The sequence below is a fragment of the Tachysurus fulvidraco genome, chromosome 14, assembly GCF_022655615.1.
Source record: "Tachysurus fulvidraco isolate hzauxx_2018 chromosome 14, HZAU_PFXX_2.0, whole genome shotgun sequence".
NCBI lineage: Eukaryota > Metazoa > Chordata > Actinopteri > Siluriformes > Bagridae > Tachysurus > Tachysurus fulvidraco.
Window position 1 is genome coordinate 20,558,066 of NC_062531.1, and position 12,328 is coordinate 20,570,393.

At 36.7% G+C, this 12,328-nt stretch overlaps 1 protein-coding gene across 3 annotated transcripts in view; it reads right to left on the reverse strand.

Annotated features, from left to right (window-relative positions):
* plch2a (phospholipase C, eta 2a) overlaps positions 1–12,328 on the reverse strand; it is a 124,904-nt gene that overhangs the window by 109,632 nt on the left and 2,944 nt on the right. For all 3 annotated transcript variants that reach the window (XM_027167196.2, XM_027167195.2, XM_027167199.2), the window contains exon 2: positions 10,273–10,832. In XM_027167196.2, coding sequence (XP_027022997.2) covers positions 10,273–10,435 — 163 coding nt within the window. In that variant the 5' untranslated portion in view covers positions 10,436–10,832. The remainder of the gene's footprint in view (positions 1–10,272; positions 10,833–12,328) is intronic.

Here is a 12,328-nt window from a genome sequence, read left to right on the forward strand (position 1 = left end):
TATTGAATATGTGTTTGGTGTCTCAAAAAAACAGAAAGGTACTGGCAAAAGATTTCAAATGAAAAAAATAAGTCTTACTTGATGATAATCCTTGACAAAGTCACACCATGTCTATCAGATTTGTTCAAAGCGAACTCATCCCAGACCTCACTTTGTGCAGTAGTTCCGCTTTCCGCCTTAAACCTCTCTATTGTTTGAAGTGAGTTAGTGAGCGGTTCAGAAAGAGAGAAGAATGCCTAAATTAAAGACTGCTTCAGTGCACTGGATCATAAAAAAAAATTGTCTGTCCCTGGAGCTTATTCCTACACGGGCTACCAGTCCAACAGGGATGTGGAAGAGAGAACAAATATTGAGGGTGTCTACTCTATAAGTGTGCTTCAGAATACGCATTCAAGTCTTTTGTCTAATCAGCAAGTTTGCTTGCGTTTAACTGAGCTCGTAAGTAAAAAGTTAGAACTAAAGGTAGAATGATCCCCAAACAGCAAACCGTCAACAAGCTCCAATACCAATCTCAAGTTATGTCTGTGTGTTGATTGGTCTGAAGAAATGACTTGTCCTTGAATAAATCTTTTAAAGATGAGAAGAGATACTTTGTTGACTGTTAATGCTGTGAGCTAATGTGTTAATGAGTTAATCCTGAACCTTGGGGTTGAGGAAACCTTCCTGAGTGTGCAGGTACGAATTTCAATTTGTAAAGACATTTTGTTTGTTTCCTAATCTGAAATTCCTTGTTATGCACCATGTTATTTTAGTGCATAAAGTGTCCCTCTGTAGCAGCTTTAGACAAATGACTAATGCTTACAGTACGCTTTGACTGGCATGTTAACAAAATTGTGTACTGTCTCACTACATACTGCATTTATTTCAGTACTTCCTGCATGTGATTCAGTACCTCCTGCAAGTGATTCAGTACCTCCTGCATTCAGTTCAGTACCTTCTGCATTCAATTCAGTACCTCCTGCATTCAATTCAGTACCTCCTGCAATCGATTCAGTACCTCTTGCATTCGATTCAGTGCCTACTGCATTTGATTCAGTACCTGCTGCATTCAATTCAGCACCTTCTGCATTCAATCTAGTACCTCTGGCATTCGATTCAGTGGCTACTGCATTTGATTCAGTACCTCCTGCATTCAATTCAGTACCTCCTGCATTCAATTCAGCACCTCCTGCATTTAATTCAGTACCTCCTGCATTTAATTCAGTACCTCCTGCATTCAAAGCAGTACCTCCTGCATTTGATTCAGTGCTCACTGTATTTGATTCAGTACCTGCTGCATTCAATTCATTACCTTCTGCATTCGATTTAGTACATACTGCATTGGATTCAGTGTCCACTGCATTCAATTCATTACCTTCTGCATTCAATTCAGCACATCCTGCATTTAATTCAGTGTCCACTGTATTTGATTCAGTACCTCCTGCATTCAATTCAGCACCTCCTGCATTCAAAGCAGTACCTCCTGCATTTGATTCGGTGCCCACTGTATTTGATTCCGTACCTGCTGCATTCAATTCATTACCTTCTGTATTCAATTCAGCACATCCTGCATTTGATTCAGTGCCCACTGTATTTGATTCAGTACCTCCTGCATTGGACTCAGTGCCTACTGCATTTGATTCAGTACCTCCTGCATTCAAAACAGTACCTCCTGCATTTGATTCAGTGCCTACTGCATTAGATTCAGTACTTGCAGCATTCAATTCGGTAAGAAACAATATTGAATATTGCATTAATTCTACATTGTATACACAAGTAAACACAGAAGCATCTCGGTTTTGTCCTGATAGAACACAAATTCTGTTCCAGTTTTGTTTAATCATATTTCACTGAATGGCCTTAGACTTCCAATATAAATGAGTTTCAACTTTTATTTATGTTGCACTCATTTATAACCACTTTTTTATTTTTGTAAAATGTGCCACCTGTAGGGTTGGGCATAAAACCTTCTCCTTTAACATTAAACAAATGACTTCTTTTTTATTTCCCGGTTTCCAACAGGGCACATTAACATTCAATTTCTTATGAACAGATTGGGATTTGCACAGCCGTTGGGGGTTAAATGCCTTGTTCTTGTACAGCAACAGTACTTAAAATGAAACATTGATTATGACAGTGATCAGTTCTGTGTAATAACTGCAGTCTATTGCTAATTAGCCCTGCTGCACTTTTTCACGATTGCATCACTCACGATATGGCTGACTGCTGTGTGATTAGTGTTTTGCAGCTCTTTCGGATCGGTGAAATCTTTTCGGAAATCTTTTTGATTTTTTTTTTTATTTTATTTTAATTTATAAAGCAAGGCCTACTATTTAAGGTAACTTGTTAAGTATAGTAGTGACATTCTAAATTGTCTTTATTCATTAAAAGATACATTTCTTGAAGATATCAAAGGTGAAAAGCATTAAAAAATAAACAATAAACATTAAAAATCATTCAAATCCAGGCTCTTTCAGGACATCTTTTTATTATATACATTTAATAAAAGAGCACAGCTAGTTCTTACTTCCTTGACTTGTCTGAGTTGTAAATAAAGAAACTATAATACAGGCATTACTGTAAAAGATGCTGTCAGTCACCTTAAGACCCATAAGACCTGAGATTGTAATAGAATAGAAGAAGAAGAAGAAGAAGAAGAAGAAGAAGAAGAAGAAGAAGAAGAAGAAGCCTTTATTTTTTCACATAGATATTACAGCACAGTGAAATTCTTTCTTCACATACAGTATCCTGACTTTAAAGGTCTGGGTCTGATTGCTGGGTCAGCTATGATACAGACACCTGGAGCAGTGAGGGCTAGGGGCCTTGCTCAAGGGCCCAACATTGACAGCTTGGCAGTGCTGGGGCTTGAACCCCGATCAACAACCAAGAGTCTTCACTGCTTGAGCCACCGCCGCGCCATTAATAATAGTGATGTGGTATGAAAACCAATATAACAACTTGCTTTCAGAGGTTTATTTACAAAGCATATTGTGTGTCCTTATTGTACTTTATAGGCTTTTTGCTTCTCTGCAAGCAAAACCCAAATGTAAAATATTGTGAGAACAATGAATAAGAAGAATATTTTATGTATTGTTTTTTTGTTTTGTTTTGTTTATCTCATCACATTTCTGTGTCGCAGTAATTTACTTGGGCATCTAGAGAGAATATCCTATCATAAATCATCATAAGTCAGCAGCATCCTATTACAGAACCCATCTACAAGTCAGCTAAAAACATGCTTCAGTGTCGAGGGGAGATTTGGAGGGATCTCCCAAGAGACTACAGTATCTTTGTAAAAGCAGGCTATTAGTCCGAAACAGCCAATAACCGTGAGCAGAGCATCTTTAGTTTAGTGTGTGCTATAGTAGCATCTCTGTAGCAAACAACCAGTGGACGCTTACAGTTTCAGAGCGAAACGGTCATGAATTTACACCGTACACATTACCACAATGAGGCTGTCTGATAGGAGCCTAAATGCAATATTGTAGCCTGCTGAGAGCACAAGCTGCATACTAACTGAGGATATATTTACGGCAACATCTGCTTTCGCCGATAAGACGTAACGATCTGGGTCGTTCCGTTTTCCCAATGCTTGTCAGCAAAACAGACATGCGCCCACAATGGAGTGAAATATATTTACACTCATTACTGTGGAAGCTGTTTTAAGTCTTAACATGCAAGGCTTTTTGCAGCATATGTATCACTGGGGATTGTGAAGAAAAAAAATCAATTCACAAAAAGAGAAAAAACAAACAATGAAAGATGCTTCTAAGAGAAAGTTTCTTAAAGCTTGCTAAACTTTATTGAGATGCAAATGATTGTACATTTTTCCCTACAGTATGTGTACTGTATGTCGTTGATATGAAGCACAAGCAGACCGATTCCATTTCTAGCTCTTTATATTAATATTGATTTTGGGGGAGTTTTTAAGAGTGCTGATGAATATGCTTTATACGATGCTATTTATGAAAAAAAAACACAAATTCAACACACAAGTGACGCTAAAATAATCCACCAGATGTACCGGATTCTTTTTTTTTTTTTTTTTTTTGTCGTCAATATTTTGTAAATATTCAGAAAGATTAAGGTTTCTGGATTCATTCAGGAATTCATTAATAGCAAAAAAGTGAAACTGTCAACTGATAATAAAGTCTTGTTTAATTATTATTAGTTATTCTACAACCTTGGCAGGAGCTGTTCCTTAATTTTCTATAACAACATGGCTGCATATTATTAAAACTGGTAAATCTGTAGATTCCAATGGTTAATAAACATAAGAAAATCAAAAACACAACAAAGGCATAAACAAATAACAAAATAAAAAAACACAACAAAATTAAAAAAACACAATAAAATAAAAAAACCACAACCACAAGGTTCTAAAACATAATTACAAAATTAAAAACATAACAGCAAATCCAAATAGTGTTTTTTAAATATATTTGCTGTTGTGTTTCTTTTCTATAATTTTTTTTTGTGTGTGTGTTTTGATTTAATGTTTGTATTTAATATCGCTGTTGTTTGCACTTTATGACAATCGTAGCAAAGGCGTGAAAGACGGTTCCATGAAAGAAAACACTCCACATTCCTACACCCACATCTTTCCACATCTTGCACACTTCTGTCTAACAGAAGCATAGCGACATGATGCAGAGACTTTTCATTTATAACATAGTCAGCTTCGTCTCCTTCTCCAGCTCTGTCTGAAATCATGCAAAAAAGAATGCAAAAAAATACATACATTCATAAAGAATTTGAAAAATGTCTATCTATCTATCTATCTATCTATCTATCTATCTATCTATCTATCTATCTATCTATCTATCTATCTATCTATCTATCTATCTATCTATCTATCTATCTGTTCGTCAGTCCGTCCATCCACCCACCCATCTATCTATCTATCTATCTATCTATCTATCTATCTATCTATCTATCTATCTATCTATCTATCTATCTATCTATCTATCCAATATAAAAAGTCTTCCGACTTCAGCCTGAGCAAAATCTAGCATTTAACCTTGGATGGAAATAGCAGTGTCCCACATTTTAAGATGTCCCATCCCTCTATCTGGCCCATGGATAAAGTTAGTTGTACCCTTAAGTGGGACTATGTAAGTTATTACATGAGAGAAGGATTGGTCAAGGGCAAGTCAGTCTGGTAAAATAAACTTATTAAAGCATTAATGTCCAGAAGCACAGGGGCTTTATTTGGATTAAACTCCAGGCTTTGGGGATATAAAGTCAGATATATTAGGACATGGAGAAATAATTAGCCGTTTCATTTAGGAACAGAGATTGTTTCTGTCAAGGAATGATTTTTTTTTTATTTTTTATTTCTGGAAGCAGATGCTCCTCTGTGTTTCACAAAGTAATAAGCAAAAAATTGGTGTGAGGATAATTCAGCAGAAACAAGCAGATGTGCAGGGAGATGAAAGAATGTGGTGCAGCAGAATGGGTTCACAAATTCCCCGGAAGACATGCAAATTATTCTTCATTTGCTTTTCTTTGACTTGGGGGGAAAAAAGTAATAAATAAACAAACCAACAAAAAACCAAACAAACAAACAAATAAATAAATAAAATAAATAAATTTTTAAAAAAGCAAATAAATAAATAAATAAATAAATAAATAAATAAATAAATAAATAAATAATTTTTTTTTTAAAAAGGGAAAATTGTATATATTTTAATCAGCTTCAAAGCTTTGAATCCCCCCATAAGGATAGTGCACAGTTAAGAACAAATACTAGTGCAAATACTAACAACGGAGTGTCAATAAACGTATGTGTGGGATAGTTCATAAAATGCTGACAATTTAATTATTCAAAAACTGGCTTTGATTTCAATTTACTCCATAATTGTGAATCTAATGACTTACTGAATGATACAATACTTATTAAGGAGGAGTAATATAGTGTTCGGTCTCACACACACACACTGACACACACACACAGACACACACACACACACACACACACACACACACACACACACACACACACACACACACACACACACACACACACGCACACCTTCCACTGACAATTTTACTTGTTTGGACCAGCCAAAAGTCTCCATAAGGTTAAAACTGTCAGATCATCAACACACACACACACACACACACACACACACACACACACACACAGAGCAAATCATCCAGTGTAAATATTTCCAAACTGACTGTACCTTCACCTGTTGTATAATAAGTAATGTTAATGGTATATTTGGTGAACCTGATAGTAAGAAACTGCACAAATTCTGCCCTCTACTGGGAAACAGATCACACCAGCTTGGTCAGATCACACCACGGTCACATTAACTATAAAATGTACATCATTTTAAACATAATTTCCTCCTAAACATTATCTGTTACCTGCATTACTGCTTTCTATTAACACATTAGGCCCAAGTTGGAATTATTTACTACTTTCCAACTACTTGTTCTTTTAATAAGTAAAGATGACATATAGCTATAACATTAATGAAACAACTAGAAATTTCGCTTGAAAAATGTGCTTGAAATAACGTTTCTAGAGATTATTTAGATGCTATACACAGTCAAAGAATAGTATACATATTCCCAAGCTGTATATTTTTACCAAGCAGACACTGTCTTTCTCCTGTTGGCAAAGCTGCTCTAAAAGGTGTGAAACACATTCTCCAATCACATTAACTCTTGAGCCAACCGCTTCACTGATAGCAACTCAGCACACAGACGCCTCTAAATGGATTGTCCAGACAACTGCTTACCCTTTTCTCTGAACCTTATATGGCTTCCCTTCCCTTTTAACCCAATCATAGGCTTTTTTCCCTGACCCTTGACCTCAAACACACCAAAAATTTCAAGTAAGCAAATCCCAGCTGGTTCCCAACTCAGCATATTAGTGCATTACATCAGAAATGCAGCAGCCTCTGTTTCTTTAATATCCAGTGTAGTGCACTTTAGGTCCAGTAAGGAACGGTTTGGGATTCAGCCGATGGGCTGCTTTCTAAAAGCAAATGTCTCAGGGTATCTACGAGTGTGTAGCAAACAGATGTGCTGTAATTATTCCCTTGGCAGGTGCAGATAAATGAGCTCTGTGCTTTTCATACACACAGAAACAAAAATGCTTACAACCGTACTAAACAGGATGCAAAATTAAGCAACAGATTTAATAGTCCATAAAATGAACAGAATGAATATAGCATCATGCAGCAAGAATTTAAATAATCTACTACTTACTCAAACACTAACCAGGGCAGCTTTATACCTATGACTTGGCGCTCATTTAGGTGTATACTAAACAAGACTGTATTTGTGTAGCTGTTGATCTCTATCTAAGGGTCTGATAACGAATTCTAACTCTTACTCTCTTACTCAGTGTTTATAAAAGAAAGTTGGTTGGTGCGAATGACTCATAATTACGAGACGGTTGATTCGATGGTAGTATGAGGGATGTAGTTTTAGACACGGTCGTAGCTTGTCTTTCTGGGCTGTTGTGGCACGTTGTGGGCGAGACTAATGCAAGTTTGAAGTCATTCAATTATGGCCTCGAAAATCAAACAGGAAAGCCCGCCAACACAGCAGATGGGAGATTAAAGGGGTATTAGAAGGTCTCTTTGTGTAGTGATAAACCCAGTTAGAATGTACAGATGTGAGGCATGAAGCTAGCTAAAAAAAAGTCATGTAATGAATGGGACTTTTACTCCTTATAGAAGATTTAAGACCAAAAAATTATTAATATAATGCATTGCATTACTATTTCTATTACAATATTTAGTGATTATACAGATAGCATGAAATAAAACTCGTAGGATTGTATCAGGGCTCAAAACTACCTCACTTTGAACAGAACCAATATATTATTCCATCCTAGTCTTTAAACAACAAAGCCTTATGTCTAATGAGGTTATTACTATAAAATAAATCCAAATACAATATTATGTAAAAAAAAAAAAAAAAGAGAGAGAGAGAGAGAGAGAGAAAGAGAGAGAGAGAGAGATGCTAGCATGCTAAATTCCCATGTTTAACCTGGGCTTGCTTTTCTCAACAACAAACAGTACAGTAGTTCCTTTCTAATGCAAATTTTATCTCAATTTTCCTTTTCTGCTCTTTGTAGTACCTAAATGGAACCCTTAGGCCACATATATGCATGACCCTTTGAGAAGGCTTTTTCGTGACTTTAATTTGCTTTGATTCTCAGCTGAAACCTTGCAACTCATGCAGGACAGTGTGTACAAAATGATTCACAGAATGAAATCAGGCAAGGAGTGTTAAACAAAAAACTGCTAATAATGGCAAAATAAAATGTATCAGTATTTCAAACTGTTCTAATAATACACCATCTTATATGTCACCCATTATCACATACTACATTACTAACCCTAACCCTAACCCTAACATGTACACAATATGTTCCAGCTTTAGGCACAAAGAGAGAGAGAGAGAGAGAGAGAGAGAGAGAGAGAGAGAGAGAGAGAGAGAGAGAGAGAGAGAGAGAGAGAGAGAGAGAGAAATTATATTAGGACTGAATCAGGTTGGAGATTTATATGTATCCTGCTGAACAGCTAATGCATTTATTTATCCTCTAACATGAAGGGATGCTAGCGAATGATAGATGGTAGTCACCCGTTTTATCTGTTTTGTGGGGTTTTACCCAGTCGTGTTGAAAACTCTGTAAATTTGATATATAGTGGTTTTAGATATCAAGCTTGGCGGGTGCTGACCTGCAGCATGTAAATTGTTTCACTCACTAGCATGCTAACACTTTCCAACCAATACACAGAGGACACAGATCAGGTAAAAATCTGGCCATTTTGTTGGTTACATATACACTGTATAGATAGCAAGATGTTAATGGCGTAGTTTTCATCTACGGACACTAATCTCAAAGCCAGACCCATGTAATCTACATAGCAGGTTTCTCATTAGGTTTCTGTAATACTGAGGCGGTATTTAATTATATCCTCACAGTCATAAATGCTTCAACTACATCCCAGGGATTCTGACATAAAATACAGTTTGTCACTGGTGTCATTGGTAATGAGACAACAGGTTTGTCAGTACATCATTGGTATTATTATCATTTTGGCATACCACTTAGCGTTTATCAAGAGCTTGTGGTTGTCTTGATTTGCCATGAGATCAGCACAGCTCATGTTATTATTATTTTTTTCTTTCTCAAAAGTATCTGGCGTTAGTTTTTTTTTCTCTCAGAGCATAAAATTCGAAACATTACATGAATATAAATTCTGATAACTACACCTAACAGTTATTCTCACACACTATCTGCCGCAATTCTCTCTTTTTTCCAGGCTTTTCTTTATAAAATACTTTATTACTTCAGTTTTACTATTCAAACTACAAAATGCAGTCCAGTTGTGTGCAGAGGCAGGTTATTGGAAGGTTGTGTGTTTTGTGTTCTCTCATTGTATACTTCAGCATAATTCCTTAGAGGAATCCCTAATGGCAAAATTCCACTGTATTTACTTAAAATGACAGATTTTTATGGAACATTCCATAAACAATAGGATATAACCTTGGGGATTTGTGTGCCTCTACTATAGCTGTAGGTTATTTCAATTCAAATGGTGCGTCAATAAACATTCAAGGGTATTCAAGGCAATGCCCTGGACTGCATTTTGTAGTTTGAATAGTAAAACTGAAGTAATAAAGTATTTTGCCTCTGCACACAACTGATATAACCAATGGCAACATATTTCAGGAAATAATCTACAAAAAAAATATCATTACTGCAAAGATGGAGAACGTTATAATAGGTCATCATTTACTACCTTTTCTATAGTATACCGACTCTACACACACACACACACACACACACACGCAGACACGCACTTTGAAATTCTGCAGTGCATAAAGTAAAGAGCATGTGATCCGAATTCATCTTGAATCCTGAATCTAGCAAGCTTGAAAACCAGGATGTCCTGTATGACAAAATCAACAAGTTGCCCTCTGAAATTGCTAATTATTATCTGTGAGAGATCTTCATTCTACAAGCTTCAAATACAAAGTAGATATTTCTTCTAAAATACTGAGACATTGTGACGATGATTCAGGTTTCGACCACAACAGTGTAAACAACAGCTGCCCTTTGCCGTCTTTTAACCTCTGTGTATGAAAACCGATACCAAATAACTAGCCATAAGCTCCAAGGTAAAAGCTAAAACTCATTGAGGAACAAGATCTCATAGTACCAAACATGGACAGAAACATTGTTGTATAATTTCATTTTTCAATGATCATAAAAAAGAGCCACAGCACATGCTTATTAATATACTGACACTGACTTACCAACACGAATGAAGTTAGCGGCCAAGAAGAAGTTCCAGTGTTGGCTCCGGCAAGAATCACTGTCATTTGTGAAGCCCCATGATTTCATTGATAGACTTGGAGACTCAGTGCCCATGCTGTGTCCTCCAGACTGCAGGGATGTATTCAAAGACACTGTATCCATTTTTGAAGAAGGAAATCTCAAGTTGGAGAAGGATGTTTAAGGGCACGAGTGTACAAAAAAAGTATGTATCCAACTACTTTATGATCCTGTATCACTGCTTTCAGACAACGTTAACTGAAGATCTCCATAAAATGTTATACCGTAGACAGAATGGACTTTCAGACTGTCAAAATCTCCAGCCAGACAGAAGTCGACCGTTCACTGGACTTTCAGCAGATGTTCTCATGGAGCCTGCAGTTGTTAAATGTCTGTAGGTTTCAGGATGACTGGTTGGGGCTGACGGGCTGATGAGGGTGATAGGGTGAGGTTATCTGGAAATCCTTCCCAGCTGTTTCCACTGAATTTTCAGCTTCCAGGCAAATGGCCAAGGCTAGGACAAGCTGGAGCAAGTCAGCACCTGAAGACAAATGACAGTAGTTCTGTTTTGACAATAGTTTGACCAAGGTTTTGTATTTGATTGACATATGTCAAGAAAATGCTTGAAAGAAAATAGTTTTTATTGTGACACAAAGGTTTATTAATTACTGCAAAAAATAAATAAAAAACACACATTTGTTTGCTGTATAGGATTGCACAACCCCCAATATTTACCAATATTTTTTAAAACCCAATGCAATTACATCTGCAAGACTTCTGGGATATGGCTCTATCAGTGTTGTAGTGTTGTGCATCTGTATCATATTTCATGCTATTCTTTGTTGCAAAATTGATCAAGCTGTATAATATGCAATGGAGGCTGTTAATGGACTGCAGTTGGTCTGGGTTTTGAATGGAACATTTGAGCACATTCAGGTTCTTGGTATGAATTTTGGCTGCTGGAAGGTGAATCTCTGCAGCAGTTTCAAGTCTCTTGTGAACTGGAAATGGTTTTCTACAAGCACTACCCTGTATTTGGCTCCAAAACATGATGCTGCCACCACCATGCAGTGCTGAGGGGTTCTTTGTTGTTCTTGGGCTGCTTGCCTGTCTAATGCCCTTCATATCTGATTAATGACTAGGGGTAGATGGCCTTCTTTTGCAAAATGTATCATGAACAAAACTATGAGAAATGTATCATGCCACAAAACTACTAAATTGCTTATTTGTGATAAACTCCACATCATAAGAAAGGCTGGTGCATTCCTGGCATCACCTTTTTATTTTAATTTAGATCGTAACTCAGCAATGCTAAACACTTTTATTTATTTCCTGACATCTACAAGCTCCTGATCCTATCCACTTTCATTTCCAGTATTCCTGTCATCCTGAAATACAGAAGCTCCTACCTCCACTATCACCTGCTCACCTGCTGAAGTCTATAAGCTCCTGCCATGCTATTCGTTAATTAAATGACTGCTGACGATGACCAATGAGTAAGCTGTTATGGGTATCATTTTAAAAAGAGAATTATTAGACTATATAATCTAATGCTAAACAGCAGGAAGATGAACTCCTATCTGTTCTTCCTAAGGTTACTATTATTTGCTTGCTCAGTGGGTGTTTAGACATTTCATTTTAAAGTTCTTTAATAAACTATTTTACTATTAACTTTTGTTCTGTTTTGAAGTTTCACATAAATTCCACCAGTGTAAGATCTGAGAACACTTAAGAAACACTGGTCTGGTCTGGTCGTATAACTAAAAAACAGTGTCTAATTGCCTCAAATTGCACACTTGTCCCTGTCTTTGAGGGAATTCCTTCTTTCCAGAGAGGATTAGAGAGCATGTGCAGAGCATTGTAAAAATTGATATGTGAGTGACAATTTAATGAAACCTGTCCCTCTTTCACAGGTTGGGGATTTCAGTCTTCCGAGAAAAAAGGTGAAGTCTCCTTCTCCAGTCAGATATCCCCACCCCCACACACCCCCACCACCAATTTCACTCCCAAACACACACACACACACAAACACACACA